This window comes from Larimichthys crocea, chromosome XVI (genome assembly GCF_000972845.2).
Source record: "Larimichthys crocea isolate SSNF chromosome XVI, L_crocea_2.0, whole genome shotgun sequence".
In the NCBI taxonomy this organism is placed as follows: domain Eukaryota; kingdom Metazoa; phylum Chordata; class Actinopteri; family Sciaenidae; genus Larimichthys; species Larimichthys crocea.
Window position 1 is genome coordinate 21,796,373 of NC_040026.1, and position 18,474 is coordinate 21,814,846.

Genomic DNA, 18,474 nt, shown 5'->3' on the forward strand with positions numbered 1-18,474 from the left:
AAAGATGTGTTAGTGAACAAAGCAGATCGGGATTCTGTCCTCCAGCCCTTCGGTCACTCCGGTATGTTTCTGCACCACAGTGACATAAAATTCAGCTGTATTAGCAAAAACGTCTCGACTGAATGATGTCATTTATTCAACAGCGTGCTCTGAGGATGAGAAGGCATTTTTGATCAGTAACATTTTGAACGTTTGTCAGGCCAACAGTTTTAATAATGAACACCACACCCATTAAAACCATGACATGACACGTGTGGTTAAGAGATTTGATAAGTTCACAATTACCTCAGTCCCAAAAACATTTTAATCAAGCATACATCACATATTAAACAGGCTGTATCAGAAGTTATATGAAAGCACACACACTGTCGCCGTGTGTGGTTACATGCGTGCTCACAGTATTCATGTCGTCTTGTTGTACCTGAAGAGTTTGACCTCTGAGGTCAGTGCCACTGACCGCCCACGCGGCCGACAAGCCGCCACATGCGTCAGTCGATATAACACAGCAGATACTCCCTCAGACCGTCTCCACGGCAACGCATCTCACCAAATCAGTGTTGTCATTCATCTCAGGTTAATTCAGCACTTCAGAGCTCGACTTGACCGATCAAGGTCTCTCTCCCTCTCTCTCTCCCTCTCTCTCTCTCTCTCTCTCTCTCTCTCTCTCTCTCCATCATAATCTGCACGTGAGCAGTCGGATGCTGCACGTGAATCCACTGCAGGAGTTTAATTTTTCATGTTTTGATGAGGGTGATACTCAGAAACGCGCGTCATAATCTGCCTTCGCTGCCGACCGTGTAAGTGTACGAGTGCACGTGTCCCATACATAATCTGTATTTGTACATGAGCAAGAAAAGAGAGCATCTGTGTAGTTTGCGTGTGGGTGGACGTGTGAGTGTTTGCACATTGTGCGACAGCATTTGCTCCAGTTTCTAGTTTTGAATGTTTCTCCTGCCTCTTTTCGGTCACAGATGAGCTCATCCAATATTTAGAGCATCAGTCACCCGGGCCTGGATCAGTGTTCCCCGATCGAAGCCAGTCGAGTCCCGCGCGGCCAGAACTGGGCAACCAAAAATCCTCCAGACACACAGACTCAATTTCAATTCACAAATTCAATTTTCTTTTTTGGCAAGTTGATACCAGCGTGTGACTTAACATTGTCCTGAAGTGACGACTGGACTGTTCATCCCATGTGAGATCTCTTTCCGTGTGAAAGTACACATGAACTCACGAGGAGCAAGTGGCTCAGCCATCTCTGTCCTTTGACACACAGCGTACTGGAGCTGGATTGATTGGAATTAAAAGTTCACATGTCGGTATTATTCATTGACAAAGGGTGAGGTGGCCCCTCATGGTGAAGACTTAATGTTTGTGGGGGACTTGTTTCCAACAGTGGCGGCAAATTAAATGTCATCTTGATAGTGTGAAGGGGGATGGGTGTGTGTGTGTGTGTGTGTGTGTGTGTGTGTGTGTGTGTGTGTGTGTGTGTGTGTGTGTGTGTGTGTGGTCCCATCGGTTGGTGAAGTTTTCTCTGAGTTGGAATATTCCAGTTTTGTTTTGTTGTTTTTGTATCTTAAAATATTTAAAAATGATATTTTGGATGCACAAATTTGATTCTTTGGCCACTTGGTGTCAGTGTAACAGTGAACTCTGACATATTATGACAATATCAAGTTATCAAGAATATTAGTATTCATTTATAGTCGTTGTTTCGTCCACCTGACTGACTTCATCTTTCCCCGAGCTGAAACCTGAACGCAGCTGCCTGCTGAGGCTGGAAATGAGGCTGAAGCTGAGAGGAAACCAAAACCGTAAAGCCGGCTGTAAAAAGATGATCAACTGCTCTGTGGAGCTAACTCTGCCAGTGACCTCTTTCACGTTACACAATCATTTGTTGAGAACAAAGATTGATCAGTGCAGCTTTGAGGTTCTTAGCCTGATCCTCGGATGTAGCAGCACTCAGTAAGAAGTGTGTGTACTCATGTGGGAACAAATCAGACGTGCTCGTACTCCTCTGGTGAGCAGTGTTTCAGCTCAAGTCCTGGTTATGTAAGAAACCAATTAGTCCTCTGGGTAGTGAACGTATCTCGTGGACCCTCTCCAGTGTTATGTTCATAACATATACATTCAGTCTGTTTGTACTTGTGCATTAATGCCAGAAGCTTCATACAAGATTTAACATTCATCCTCTGCCTGAGAATGAGTCCAGATCCTCACAGTTATATAAAACACTCTGCAGGTTTATCACTTGTTTCCTCATGTTGTGAGATATACTGTTAAATTAAATGTAGCTGCCATTTCCTGCTAAAAGCACTTCAAATACAAAATGTTCCCGGACGTGAAACCATTTCACATGCAGCCACACATCGAAACGAGGCAGCCTGATATACTAAAAGCATCTCCATGGCAACCGTGCTACGGAAACCAGCGCACAACAGGGGGGCACTTTAGAGAGGGTCCGCTCCCTGTGATCAAGCATAATCATGGCTGACACATATCACGAACCTGGCCGGCGTCTCTCATTAATACTTGAAAAGACGGAGATGCTCCGCAGTCCGTGCTCTTCATACGCCGGAGGAGAAAACCAGAAACATGCCACCACGTTTACACAGTTTGAATCTGCAGAATGTCGTTCGCCATCTGCAGGAATGACTTCATCTTTTTCCAGACAGGAAAAGCGAGTTGTGTTTGTGACGTTTGTTCGTGAGCTCCCTTCTTTAATTACACAGCAGTCAGAACACACTGAAGGCCACATGCCGCGGTGCACGGTGGATGTTTAATGTTAAAGCAGTTGTGTTGATTATGTGTTGTTCTTCCTTTTGTGTTATCATACATTGTTAATGTCATTACATAAGTGTTGTGTAGTCACGGCTGTAGCAAATCAGTTTCCTGCTGCAAGACGGCACTGATCACGGTAAACGAGAAGAAACGCAGAGCTGCTGACAAAACAAGCCGACAGGAAAGTTAAATTACAGAGCTGAAGATGTTTCTGATCTTTTTATCGGTGACTTTTCTTTTTCTCAAAATAAATCACATTCGTACTCATGGTGGCTCTTTTCTCACGTTTAGTTTAGGACGTCACAGATGAACATTTGATCCTTGATGTACAGTTGTATATTCATAAACCGGATCCCCTGATGAATGTTCACTCTCCTTTAAACTCGGTTTTTAGCCTCCACCAACTTATCTCTAACCGTCTCAGCTGTTTGGCACTGGGCAGGTAACGCACACTGAATTTTTAAGAGCTGCAGCTGGAAACCGAGACGATGAAAGACTGAAACAAAACTGCAGAACACCTTTAACATTTATCTGTCATCATTTAATGTGTCGTTCATATTGAAACAATATTACTGTCCGCTCTTCACACACAGTCTTGGATCTGTGTGTGTGCGTACCTCTGCATCCTGTGAGCTGTGTTTGTTGTGTTGCATGTGAGGTCAGATCTGAGCATGTGCGGACAGAGAGCAGGAAGATGAGAGTCACTCTGCTCCAGCTCTCTCTTCATCTCTTCGAAGCTTCATCCACATGCAGACAGGCACTGGGATGGAAACAGAAAAAAGTCTGAGTGAGCGTAGAAAGAGAAGACAGGGAGTTTCTGAGCTCCCCGGGGAGAAGAGTGAGGAGAAAAGAGGAAGTCAGAGATTAAGAACTAATGAGCATGGAGGGATAAGTGAAGCCACGCTCCACAGCCTGATGCCTTTATACGTTATCTGCTCCACTGAGTCTCCCCGACTGAGATGATTCATCCGCGTAACAGCAGGAACGTGTTCATGCTCTGCTGTCGTGCTCAGGTGAATCATGTAAAGCTCCGACTCTCCGGTGTGCCCTTGTTCAATTAGTAAGACGTCTCTCTTCACCTGTGCATGCATACGCGACGACTGCGTCGACATGAAGGCTCGTTCTGTTTTCATGTGAGCCGCACATTCCCATGATCCTTTGCTTCTGCGCCGCACTCTCCACTACAAGGACTTAATGCCAGGCTTTCACCACACATCGCTCTGAATAACTGAATAATGTTCACAACATCTTCACAGACACTCTATTCATTCAGGCTGAACAGATTCAAGAACTAAATGATTCATAAGTGTGTGTGTGTGTGTGTGTGTGTGTGTGTGTGTGTGTGTGGTTTCTCCCACACTGACAAATATGATGAATGTAATTAAAAATGAAAATTGTGGATTAGTACAAAGATTGTATTTATAAAGATCACGTTTTATACATTCATTTGTAATTGTATGACGGTGAAAGCAAATATTATATCTGATATCAGACAAAGTGAGTGACGAGCTGGCGAAGGTCGAGGAGTCTGTAGATATAAAAGGTTCATTCTGAGCCAACAAAAGCACAATGCTTCGTATTTTTAGGTGAATATCCACTCATGAAAACACAGTTCTGAATATTATCTTCCATCTCTACCACAGTCTGTAAATCTGACTCACTGGAGCTTTAAAAGTCAATGTTAGACTTGCACATACACAAAACCAGTGGGATGATGTTGTGTAAATAGAAATATCTTTGCTTGTGTTTGACCATGAATCAGTGGCCTCATGGCATATGGAATAGTATAACCAACAGCTGATCATTACTTCATCGTTATTCTGTCATTTGTCCCGTCATGCTGAGCAGCGTTAGCTGCTATTAATCTTCCATTATTTTGTGATTATCAAACATTTTTTGTCTTCTCGGTCAAAGTAAATCACCAAAACCTGACGCAGCTTAACGCAGCATCAGTTCATAAACAATCATATACAGAGCACATTAATATTCACATCCGTGTGTCATCACGACCACATGATCACATGCAGCTCGTCTGTTCCTCCTCTCTATGACGCGGCAAACCCACACACACACACACACACACACACACACACACACACACACAGTTAAATCAGAAGCTGTTTGCAGGATAAGAGCCCACACACACACACACACACGCAGCAGATCCCATCATTCCCGGGGACGCTGATGTCATATTAAGATGGAGACAAAGGAGCAGAAACAAAGACGTGACATTCATGTTTGTTGTGATGGGAGGTCAGTGGGAGGGACGAAGCCGCACCACTGCTTCTCCCAGTGTTGTGACCTTTAACAGATCACATACACATGTAGCCCGCTATGTGGCCACACACACACACACACACACACACACACACACACACACACAGAATGCCGCAGCTGATAAATAAGTGGTCTCTTTATTTATCTCTATAAAAAGTTTAAAGAAAAGGGTCGAACTCTAACTTTTAGTTTTCTTTAGGCTGAAGGATGAAAGAAGGAATGAATGGAGGAGGACAAAGAGTAAATCATTAGGAAAAGAAAAATTATTATATATATAATCATTATTGCTGTGCTAATCTGCCTGGTTATTATTTTTGTTGTGTTTTATTTATTTATTTGTCAGACTTGACTCTGACTGGCACCCCAGCATACTTTCTAGTTACAGTACAGATGGAAATAAATAAAGAAAATCTCTCATTTGATGTAAAATCCAAACCTCAGATTGTTCTGTAGTGGTAATAGTACTTCAAATACTGTACTCAGTTACAGTATGAGTATATTCAGTTGTGTCCCCTGCTGATTGCCCGTCCTGTCCTCTGAGGTGTGCTGATGCTGTTGAGGTGTTTCTGTGCGAGCCTCAGGTGCGACCTGTCTGCTGCAGGGAGACAGACAGCTGAGGCTTCACTCGGCAGCTCTGCTCAGGAAACATCACATCCATGAACAGTGAAATAAAGTCCTGACAGCAGAAGTGCAGACGCAGGTGATCCGGAGAGCTGTTCTCTTATTTGTGCAGGGTTGCTGAATGGAGATAATGTGGAGATGTGTTTCATGGTTAGCTGCTCTGAATTACAGCTTCCTGTGTAATTAGGTTACAGTACGTGGGCTGCCTGCTTATATGGAATGAAGGTAGACCCGACTCCCACATGATATGAATAGCTAATCCTCCAAATCCTCCAAACTGTATAATGTCGTAATGTTCTGTAAGTCCACTGGATGATCTCGTTGTGAAATGATGAATGACACTGGAAGAATTCGGGCGTTGAATCCAAACGTAGGAAGTTGTGACGTGTTTGGAATATATGGAGGAGAGATGACTGTGACAGCTTTTATTCAAGGTAAGACACGTCGAGCTGTTACACAATTCAGCATTCATGCCACATCTGCCACAAATGTGAGCAGCCGAGCGAGATCTGGTCCTGATGCAGGAGGAAGTTTTAAATTTACTGACTGTGGGATTTTCCAGAAGGTGTAAAATAGAAAACACAGTGGAAGAGTAAAACTGCAAAAAACAGCATTTTCTGAGTCCTCTGTGTTTTACAGTCGAGTCTGCACCGTTACTTAAACTCATAGTTTGGAACAAAGCAGTAGGAGTTTTATTACGAGGGCTCGTTTCTGATTGCTGGGCGTCTTCTGATTTGTTGATCTAGTTTTTAATCCATCATTGATGATGATTTCCTGTTTCCAAGAATTTAAACAGCTCAGCTGGCTGCATTCAGCTGAGGGTTGTACATGTGGGTGGAAAACTATGGTGTAGTAAGAGGAAGTCCAGCGAGGCATCCACAGAAACAGAAACAGGTCCGGAGGCTGCATTACGTTCACTTGTGTTTATGTTTCCATCCGTCGAGGGAGTGAATCAAAATAAGAATCCTAACCCAGTTATTCACTCGTTAACATACACATATATACGTGCTTGTGACAGTTATTTCAGCACACCACATCTTTGAACACCACGGACCGCATGAAGCCTTTTCGGTACTTTACAGTGAAAGCAGAAACCTCCTGGAGCTCTTTGGACTGACGTTCCCTTCAGCACTCAGCCATCACACTCTATGACTCACAGGCGAGCAGCAGCCTTGACAACAATACACTGATTTATTGAAACACACAGATAAATCAGCGCTCTGACATGTGGTGTTTGTTTGGTTTATATTGGGTTAGGCAATAACGAGTGAATGTCTACGTAAGCACTGAAACAATATTGATAGAATTATTATTTGAATTCTGAAACTGGAACAGTTTGGTAACTGGGACATTTCAGAGTTTTATTTGTTGGGACAGCTTGAAACCAGGACAGTCCCAGACAAACCGGGCCGTCTGCTCACTGTAGATATGCTGTGAAAAATGCAGCAGGCCTCCAACAAGCTCCGATGCTAGAAATATATACTGCCAGCCACAGGAGTAAGAATAATGGACTCTCACATGGTGCTATAGATCTCACCTGTATGCAAAACTCTTTATTTTCCACTTCTCTCAAGTCTTGTTTCAAAATGCCACACTGCTGGTTTCGTTAAGACAAAAGCCTTAGCGGAGGGTTAATTTCGGAGACAAGTTGTTCTCTTTTCTTGGCGCGGCCTTTGTGGGCATCAGGAGGGCATCTGAGTCAGTCTGAGCAGGATTTGGGGAAGCAGTCACCATGGAAACCAGCTGAGTCTTTTTGTTTTTTTGCAGCCGGTTCTTGAGTCAGAAGCGTCGGCAGCTGTTCGCCAACATTCGCTCATGTTTACATTCGGATGACAAACCACGCAGCACAGGTGTCGTCTATACGTCTGTCTGTGTGATCGCTGCATCGCTTCATGTGAACCAGCAGATGTATGGCAGATTGTTCACGACCAGGTCATCAGCTCCACACAGTTCACATGTGTTTAGCCCGTATGTGCTTGTTTAACCATCCAACCCTCCCTCCACCCATCTGTTTCCCCCCGGCCTCCATCATCTTCCACCACTCCTCTGTTGTTGTTTTTTTTGTTAAACTGATGAGTCTTCCTGTTGTCATCCTCTCTCTCTCTCTCTCTCTCTCTCCATGCCTGAGAGAAGCATGGTGTCAGCAGTAGTGTAGCAGAGGACAGAGGGGGAATCATTTATTTTACCAGCACCAGCATTTTTTGGTTCGGTGTCTTGGTTGGCTGTGAGCAGCTTCGTCTCTGTTATTGGTTTGGCACACGGGCGCTCTCATGCATATCTTACCTTTGGAGGCATCTATTGATTGTATGCATTCCTCTGCAGAGTCGCATTACTGTGATTTTGCTTTGCATTCAGGAAGGTAACTTACTTTAAATGTGCATAGAATAAATCATTTTATGGAGTAAAGCCCTTATTATTATTTTATGATGTGATTTATTACATCATATTATCATTATTTCTTATTTTAAATATATAAAAACATAGATTCTCCAGGTGTGGCTTCTTCATTGTGTTACACAATGTTTGATGCATAAATGTGATATGCATTTTTAATAATAACACCAGCAGCTCAGTTTCTGCTTTTTTTAAAATAACCTTTCAAATGTCAGAATCTGCACTTGTAGCAGGTTTTGTTCCTTCCTGTATTTCTAAACCTGTTAAAGCTGGTTTGAGGGTTTAATCATGTCAAAGGTCAGACTAGTTTTCACTAGTCAACGGTAGAAAAACAAGAGGACACATTGACATGCATACGTCAGGCTCTGTCCGCTGTTATCTTGTCAGCTGTCTGAGGTCTTTTGGACGCACACATCACTCACCTGACTGTGACACCTGCATTACCCAGAGAGCTGAAGCCTTTACTTCCTCTCCTGATGCAGCATGCATGTGAGATCCCCAAATCCACGGCACGCACAGCTGCACAGTGAATTTATTTGGCAGTGATCCCATGCATATTTTTTACAGGGATTTAGCGCGATTCATAAAGATTTGCAGTTTGGTGCTATTCCAAAATACATGCAACATGTTCATGTTTCCAGCAGACAGATTCAGGAATACATTGTCAGTGAACACGTGAAACGAGGCGTTCGTTTAGAGCCCAGCACTCTGTCTCTGGGTTGATGTATGTGTAGGATGGCGACCTTTACGAGGGTCACATTTGCATCTGACATAGAATGCTCTTTGTATCCTCTGCTTACACTAAGTGTGTGAGTGTGTGAGTGAGGAGGCCCTGCCTTGTACATTATAACCTTTCATAAGTATTTTCAGATGAAGTCCGGTTGTTGACAGCAGGCAGGTAATCTTAGATATCTTAGATAGATGTCAAAGATATCTTTATCTTTCACCTCTACTCTCTCTTCTTCTTTCACCTTTAATTGGGATCAATGTGGAAACTCTTTGCTCTGGCCAGTTTCCAGCCCTTCAGGTGCTTTCACCTTCCCATCTGCTGAGGTGTAGATCATTGAGCTGTGGAGAGGACAGAAACCAGGCCTGATGATGTGTGAAGGGTGTCAGCACTCCCATGGATGCACTTCCTGCTGATCCCCCTGAGCTGGATGTGAGCGGCGGGCACAGGACGAGAGCCAGGACCGAGCTGTAATATCCTGGCTTTGACTCTCAGACGGGGAGGCGTGCCTCCTCTGGATCGCAGCTGCAGCATGAAACTGGGCATCACTCGCTCTGTAATGGCCAACTCGGCTTATCTGAAAGACACAGGCTTAACAATCGTGACACACTAATCGGCGATGGATGAGTTACATCTGGAATCACTACCTGCTGATGCACAAACATTGACTTGTTGGTAGAGTGGTGGCTTTATGCACTTAATGAGAGTTAATGATAATGATCACCGGGACGTTAATGTCGAGCGGGTTAAGAGTCTTCTCGCTCTGTCAGCTCTGAGTTAAATGCTCCACATGCAAACAAAACTTTATTGTCCCTGACAAGCTGAGGCACAGTTACTCCTACCTGAGCTCGCCTCAGACAGATCAGTTATTGTTTGCTCTGCCGTGAACAGGAAAGAAAATATAGACTCGCAAGTTGTCAGTGACAGAACGAGCTGAGCTGGCACTTTGCAGCGTGTCATTAAGTCTGATATCCAAGCTGATCCGAGTGGACTCGATATCACATCCAATAAGACGCGTCATCGTCACAGAAGGAGAAAAATGTGTGTTTTGGATTTAGTTTGAAGAATCCACTTCTTTCAGGCTGGTTCTGACTGTTCCTGCATCATTACACGTGTTTCACTTCTGGTCTCTTGTTTTGTTTAAAATGAATGCACGTCAAATTTGGGGGAGAAAGTTTCTTCAAACCATGAAGATCTTTGGAATATTGTCGTGGTGCGTGAGCAGCTGGTCCAGTCCGGTCCAGATTTGAACAGATCTGCCTCCAGCACTTCTAAATGTGAATAAAAACAGTGGCACAATAAATTCCTCAAGTCTTGTCATCGCTGTGAGGTTGCCAGGCAACCAGCAGAGGCAAAGCTAATCGCCTGCTGGTTCCACATTCAGCGTTCAGACGTGGCGTTCATCTTCTCATCTATCTCTTGGCAAGAAATCAGTTTTTTTCCAAACTGTCCAACTATTCTCCTTTAAGTCTCTCGCTGAGTGCATCTATCTTTGGTGTTACTGAAGTCTTATTGAACCTTCAGGCCAGGCCGTGCAGGTGTGTCTGTTCACAGACGTTCTGCAGCTCCGTCTCTGTAAAAGCAGGACGGCCACGTGAGGTTGTCGGATAGACTCAGTCCTAACTGTTTCTGTCTGCCCTCGGTCAGACCTGGAGCTGCTGAGTCTCTGCGAGGAGGAGATTCTCCTGGGGGAGACGCTGCAGAGTACGCAGCTCTTCAGCCTCCTCTTCTTCTTTCTCACTTCTTTTCTTCTCTCCTCTGCTCTCGTCTCCTCACGCTCGTTCCCTTTTCATCATTCAGTCGTCAGGATGTGCTTCAGCTCTGCCTCGGGAGGCTAAATATGGCTACCACCTCTGAGCTGAGACTGTACGGTGCTCAAGCTGCTCGCGTCAAGGAGTAACAGGAGAGGAAAAACTGCAGCAGCTCCGAAATTCAGTCCTGGGTTTTTCACTGAGATGCAGTCTCAGGAAGGACACTGTGAACTAAACAACCTTTTTCAGGAGACATTTGTCTCTGTGGACCCGGGCTCAGTACAAGAAGCAGAATCCTTCAGATTAACAATCAAGCGTCAGTTTTACAAAGCTAGGGAAGAAAAGTTTCAATGACTTACAAAGAAAGGACGTGTTAGTACCTTAAAATCAGACATGACTTCACTAAAATATTTAAATGATCTGTTCCTTTCCTTTCCTTTCCTTTCCTTTCCTTTCCTTTCCTTTCCTTTCCTTTCCTGTCCTTTCTTTTCCTTTCCTTTCCTTTCCTTTCCCTTCCTTTCCTTTCCTTTCCTTTCCTTTCCTTTCCTTTCCTTTCCTTTCCTTTCCTTTCTCTTCCTTTCCCTTCCTTTCCTTTCCTTTCCTTTCCTTTCCTCATCCTCTTCTCCTCTTGCCAACTTACTATCTGCTGTACTAAGCTTTCTTCTGCACCTGTCTACACTACACCTCTCTGGGTACTCCACTGGAAGAATCTCTGGCATAAGATCAGATATTAATTATTTCTCGTACCGTGGGGAGTGTTTCAGGTGGAAGAGAGATATCTAACCTCTGCGTCTAACACTGCGCCAAATAAAAGAAGATAAGAAAAGAAAACAACCAAATCCAACAATGCGTTAGTCTGTCTAGATGTACTTTTCAACTTTGGGAATGAAACTCACAGTAGTGCTGGTCATTCCTCACATGAGTTTATCATAGTAGGAGTGTGGTGATCACACAAGTTTGCATCTCTTTATAATAATAGTGTACAAGTGTGTGAGCTGCTGTTCTCTTTGCACCGCTCTCATTTTGTGTGTTGGTCAGATATTCATCCAGAGGTGCATCTCCAGTCACCATCTCCTCCTTGTGCTGCTGGGGGAGAAGAGATTTGTAAGCGAGGGGAGTTTAAAATAAACCACGACAGAGTCCGAGTGTCTCTCTTCTGTAATCACCCCCCTGACAAATAAAGTCACTGAATCTGGATCTTGTTGTGGAGCGTTTCAAAGCACTAAATGCTTATTGACTGATTCATTATTCCAACTCTTCCTCCCACTCTCTTCATGTGGCTCTCTCTTTTTATGGACACTGTGACTGGACCGCTGGATTTATTTAGAATGAATAGTAGGACTCCAAAAAAACAAACACAAACTCTGAGCTGGCCGGCTAATCCTGTATTTAACTGTTAAATCTGCATGTTTTGTATTCATATATATTCTCATCCTACACTGTGCCAGCCGGCCTCCTGAACAACACTGTCCAATTATACTAAGAGCCCGATACTCAGTCAGAGCCAGCCACACAAGCTTTCAGAGGATCAGCACAAACTGGCAACAGAAATGACTCGGTGCTCGGTTTATTATGTGTGTGTGTGTGTGTGTGTGTGTGTGTGTGTGTGTGTGTGGCACTGTTGTTGGCAGGAATCAGTGTGAGAGATTCACAGCTGAAGGCGATCCTGCCCGGCTGTCCGTCCGTCCAATCTGTTTCCGTGGTAACCGTTGCATTTCAGAAGCCGCCGCAGAATGAGAAAAATAAATCGTCCACTGCTCAGAAATGCCCTCCTGAAATTGGGAACAAGATATTATTTACAAGACTGGACGGCGTGCACGAGGACGATAATTCAAACCATCAAAGTCTGAAAATTGGCTTCGCTGGTACAGAACGAGCGAGACATGAGCAAGCCCGAGGAAAATAACAGAGAATTCAACACTGTTGGAGTCCAGAGGCAGAACTACACTGTGTACATATTCTAAGTAAAGTGCATTAATATTGTATCAGCAGTATAATTGCATCTCATTTTAATTAATTGCTTTCTGGATGAATCACACTGAAAGAAAATGATGCATTCAGGGCCCATGGGAGGTCTTTATCACATTCCCCAGCACACGTGGTGCCTTCAGGGTGTCTTCAGTATGTTGTACTGTATTTTAACTTTAACTCAGTTACAGTGGATTGCATGTTACAGAGCTGTGTGTTGATTTTAGACATTCCCATGGCCTAATGGTATAAAATCACTTCTTACTGTTCTTAAGGTTTTCAGTGCATGTTCACTTGGTGTTTATTTGTCCAAACTCACTGTGAGAGTCTGATGTCTTGCAAAAGTCTGCCTTGAAGATACCAGAACCAGAACCAGACCTGATATTGAGTTCATTCAGTAAAAGCAATAAATAAATCCTCCTACGCCTGCATCCTAATAGACCAATAATGTGAAAATCCTGCATTGTAGAAGATATTGGAGAGTAAAACAACAAAACAGCAGAAGCCCGAGCTGACAGTTGCAGAGAGGCATACGAATAAACCAAATGTAATAAAACAGCATAAATATACACATAATATGCATACTCAATATACACTGACTGCACAAGTCAGTCAAGTTGATCTCAACCCGTCCGAGGTCTGTTTCTGAGGAGCTGTGGCGCATGAAAAATACCAAAGTTTCATCTTCCAGCTCTCTGAATTATGTAAAAAATCTCCCTTTTATTGAGGAAAAACAAATTAAAGTTAAGCAATTTGTTTCTTTGCAAATCACCGCTGAGCAGCCGGTTTAGAGAATATGAACATTTGATGAAAAACCATTTAGTGCAAGAGATATTATTTGCCTCTGTTGCTGGGTGAAGGTCATAAATCATCACATGCAGTTTTAGCCTGAGTAGAGCTGTAACGTTGTTGTTGTTGTTGTTGTTGTTGTTGTTGTTGTTGTTGTTTCACAGCTTTTCATTTTGAGCACGATGAGGATCATCTATAAATCAAACATGTGAACGTCCCTGAATGGGAAACATTCAGTTCATGAGCTACTGTATAATACATTAGAAATGATGATGGAAACACTAGTTACATACAGGAATGCATCGAAGTGAATAAGCACACATCATTTTTATTTGATGGAAGTTCTTTCACGTGCTTTAATATGCATTTGATCACATTAATGTTCAAACAAACAACGTTCTGTCTGTAACACTGGTTGTGTCCTGCAGATGGCGCTCCGCTGAGTGACCTGTCCTGGTCGTCGTCCCTGGCTGTGGTGGCCATCTCTTTCTCGGGCCTCTTCACCTTCGTCTTCCTCATGCTGGCTTGCCTCTGCTGCAAGAAGGGCAAAATCGGCTTCAAGGTGGGCCTCATTTGAAACGGACACAGCTCTGCGCCTTCACACACTCACACTCATTAAAGTCGTGCATACTGATGTGTTGTAACTGTGTAACTGTGTTTGCCCACCAGCGTTACTGCAAATGGACTGAACACAAAACATTCTTTGCAGCCACTCATTAGATATTATATTCAGGATCTCCAGCCATTCTTACTTAGAAAATATTGATGGAGCGTACACAGAATAGCAGACAAAGCCTGTGTTTATGGAGCGGCGGGAGGCCTGCAGCTTTTTCGGACCATCTTGTGTCGCTGATTTAGACCCGGTTTCTGAGCAGCATGCTGAAATGGGTCACAGAGAAAATAGGACAAGGAGCAAGGAAGATGGTGTGTGCGTACATTGGAGTAATGGTGGGACTGTGCATGTGACTGTGCATCTTAGTGGAGTTTTCTTGTACACAAACTTCTCTCCTGCATTCAGTGTTTCTCACTGAATCTCATTCTGTAGAATCCGGAGGCTTAACAAACATCTTGAATTCACATCAACACCTAGCCAGCAGCCTGTCTCTCCTCCGCCTTGTGATGGCACATTGCTATGAGCAGCTGTCGAGGAGGCTGACAGCCGAGGGATGTCGTCGTATAGCACACACGCATTTACATCAGGGCCCTCCTCAATCTGCAGGAATGTGTCACATCTCCCAGAGGCTTCTGCACATGTCATCAAATCATCATCACAGCACGAGCAGTGATTAAAATCACTAAAACAAACCACATAGTAACACAGCTAATGTTTATCAGATGCAACGCTCACCATCGTAGATTTGCATGCTGACTGACAATAAAGTAAAATATACTACGCTGATGGTAATGTAATCTGTTTATGACCCGAAAACTAAAGATGGGCCTGATGATGACACATTAATGGATCACCGGGTCATTACAGTTCATCCTCTGCAGACCATGAATGTCGGCACCAAATGTGGCGATGCAGATCGAGTATTTGGACCTTGAGCTCTGCAAACTTCAGAGTCCAAATGAAATATTTGAAGGATGGAATCAGCTGTTACATCATAACCTTTTGTCTCTCTCCTTCCACAACAAGTCCCGACTGAGACTCATATTCCTGCACATTACTCATAAAAGAACTTGATTTATTATCGACTTGTTCATTTATGGCACATTTTATAAGCAATTAACAAAATTCAAGAAGAAACATTTATGCCGCCCTGACGCTGTGAAGAGAAGCACGAAGACTTTCCTCTGAGACTGTTTCTCTCTTCTCTCTCTCTGCAACCTCGGCCTCTCTTTCTTTTTTCCTATCTCAGAAACACAGAGCTGCACTGATTACAGAAGTGTCTGTAGCAGTATTACATAACATCCTGTTCTTCCTTGAACACACGTGTGTTTATAAGTGCGCATCTTGCGTTCTTGTTAGGCTTCACACAGGGAACAGGGATCTGTCAGAGATATACAGTACATATGATGTGCCTCGTGTCTGGTTTGCGTCTCTGGCGGGTTGGACCACCCAGCTCGGACCTGTCAGGGTGTGTCCGAGGAAGGGGCCATGGTGGGAGGAGGGGGAAGAGAGAGGGCGCGAGGGCGTGAGGAAAGGGCATACCCATGAGCCCGCAGTGCATCCGGCTTCAGGGCCCCATCTGGAATTAGACACAGCCTCTCCCAGAGCAGGAAGAGGGAATGTCAGGGGGAGAAAAAACTGCAAGAGAGAAAAGCTCTCTGTGTTTTACAGACAGTGATGGAAAGATGAGGAGCTTCCTCCAACAGTCCTCACTGCTGGACTTTAAGGTCGTCGAGGATTTGTCATTGTAAAAACTCAGAAATAAACTGCGCTGCGACAAACGCAGATTCTGACCTTTGAAAAATGACGTAACACTAAAAACTGTTTTAAAGCTGAAGATCAACTTTGTGCAAAAGCTTTTGCACATTTTTCATGTTCACATTTTTCATGTTCACATTTTTCATGTTCACATTTTTCATGTTCACATTTTTCTCAAGAATTCTTTCTGCTTTTCAAACCACAATTTAGCATTTCAGCATTTCTGTAATGTTGAATAATCAACAAGATTTTGAGGAGCTGGTAGGTGGATTTTGTTAAATTTGGACCATTAGCTGGTGAATGAATTAGTTTATAGAGAAGCAAGAAATTTGATAATTGATAATCATCTGTGAGGCTAAGCTGAATGCTAATGTTTCCCCCAGTTTCCAGTCTTTATGCTAAGCTAAAGTCAGCGTCGAGAGATGAAAGAGTTAAACTAGATCAGATTAATATTTGACCTTTGGTAGATGCAGCTCATACATACTCTCTCTATGTTTGTAAGATATGCCATAATCTATACACTCCTAACTTTAGTGCCTCTGTGTTTTATTAAAACCACATTAAAACAAGAGAGTGATGAGGCATGAAAGCAACATCTGGGCCATATGTGTGTGTGTATGTATATACTGTATATATATATATATGCATATATATATACTTCCTACTGCATGCAGCCTAAATCTAGAAGCTAAAGTCAGTTTAGGTCAGAATAAAGTTTCAGGGTTTAGACCTGCTCTTACATTCATGTTTAGTCCTGTGGTGATGAAGTTAAAGGTCAGGTTAGTCAGTGTGTGTGTGTGTGTGTGTGTGTGTGTGTGTGTGTGTGTGTGTGTGTGTGTGTGTGTGTGTGTGTTCTTGGTTTGGTGAGGAAGGGGGACTGCCCTGCAGATGTTCTTTGGCTTTTGGGATTGAAAGGAAAAGAGAGGAAGAGAGTGAGTGATTGTCACATGTAATAGTATGTGAACCCCCCACCCCTCGCCTCCTCCCTCCCTCCCCCCATCCTCCCCTTGTATTTTTCTCCCTCACATTTTTGAGGGGGCTCAGATTTTCTCCCGTCCTCCTCGTGAGGCGGCTGCAGGTTGGGTCTGGCCTGTGAACCGGAGGATGGTGCTCCTCCTTCTTCCTCTCCCCCCTCCCCTTCTCGTTGTCTCTCCCTCCATCCTCAGCAGATCCTGGGGACAGTCAGTGGTCAGCCACAAAGCCTCTTCCTCCTCTTCCTCTTCTCTGGACTCCACAATGAGACGCTCTCTGCAGAATGATGCTGCCTTTTTCTGCAGCCTTTTCTCTTCCTGGCACCACCAACCTCCTCCTGCCCTACACCCATCATACAAATGGGAACCGTGGGGGGGCACTGAGAGCGTGAGAGCGTGTGTGTGTGTGTGTGTGTGTGTGTGTGTTTATGGGTGTGTGCAAGAAAACCAGAAAGAGATCCTGTTACCTAAGTTGAGGGTTTGCCATGTCGTCCTCACCTGTGGACTCTGACAGGTAAGTTAACTGGTGATGCTGAGTCACAGAGACATCTTGTTGTGTTTTCTCAGATGGATTCAAAGGATAAGGCAAACGTTGACCTGTAAATATTTGATGAAGTTAGATAGCTTCAACATGAAGTCACCAGATTTGTAATGGTTTTCTGTCATTGGGTCCTTTCATTGGTTTCATTTGTTAGTGGAGACAGAAATTCATGACACATCCATTCCCTCATTATGATTCCTGCATGTGTTAGGCATGATTTATTATGTGTGCAACCCAAAACTGTTCATTGTTTGCAGGCCTAGTTTTGATACTGATACTGCTGTGCTGTAAATGCTGGTGTGTGTATGTGTCCGTGACAGTGTGTGTGTGTGTGTGTGTGTGTGTGTGTGTGTGTGTGTGTCGATGTGGAGAGTGAAACCACATGTTGAATGGGAGGGCGAGCAAGGCCGTGTGAAGATTTGGATCTGAGGCCATCGGAGGGAGTGTTGTGTGTATGTGCTCGCATTCTTGGGGGACAGGATGAAGTGAGAGATGGAGGTGTTTATGTGTGTGTGTGTGTGTGTGTGTGTGTGTGTGTGTGTGTGTGTGTGTGTGTGTGTGAGTGTGTGTTTGTGTGGGTGTTGCAGAAGGCTGCAGCAGGTCACATTTTTCCAGTGTTGGGACCCCGCTGCTCTCCAGCTCCCAACTAAGGGACTTTTATTCTGACATCCGGTCTGTGGATGCAGCCAACTCCTTCCCCTCTTCATCCTCTGCTTCATCCTGCAATGTGTCTCTACATTCAGAAGACAGAAGGAATCTTTCAGGCGCCCCTCGCTGTACATCCAGCCCAGGCCTCAGTGTATGACACTAATAATGAAAACTCATAAAAAAAAAACAGACAAAGCCACGAGAACCGGCGGTGTGCTTTACAAAGATTTACAAAAACTAGAAAATATGTTAGTGTATCTGACAGAACCTGTGAGTCTGTGAAGTGCAGACAGCCCAGAAGGTCTTAAACCTGCATTTGTTTAAATGCCCAGCAGGGGGCGGCTCCTTTGGCTGCAAACAGAGGTCAAATTATATTGAGTCTTATGGAAAAATGAGCCAACTTCATCATTTAATTTATGAGTTTATGGTCTCAGTGTCTAGTTCCAAGTCTTCTTCTATACAACAAGGTGTTCATTTAGTAAATCATGGTCTAATTTAGAGTAAAACAGACCATAAAGCATAGGCATGCTTTAGGGCGTGGCTACGTGTGATTGACAAGTCATTCTCAGCGTATCCGTCCGGCTCAATGCAGCAAACTGTCAAACTAGGTCAAGATTCAGTGACTGCGTCGACTG

General features: G+C 43.9%; 1 protein-coding gene across 2 annotated transcripts in view; it reads left to right on the plus strand.

Moving 5' to 3' along the window:
• Nucleotides 1-18,474, plus strand: part of aatkb (apoptosis-associated tyrosine kinase b) — a 42,400-nt gene that overhangs the window by 7,539 nt on the left and 16,387 nt on the right. The window contains exon 2 of one of the 2 annotated variants that reach the window (XM_010752890.3): nt 13,737-13,870. In XM_010752890.3, the coding sequence (XP_010751192.3) occupies nt 13,737-13,870 (134 nt within the window). Of the gene's footprint in view, nt 1-13,736; nt 13,871-16,862; nt 17,165-18,474 lie in introns of those variants that run through there. The other variant, XM_019277754.2, reaches the window with a different exon arrangement.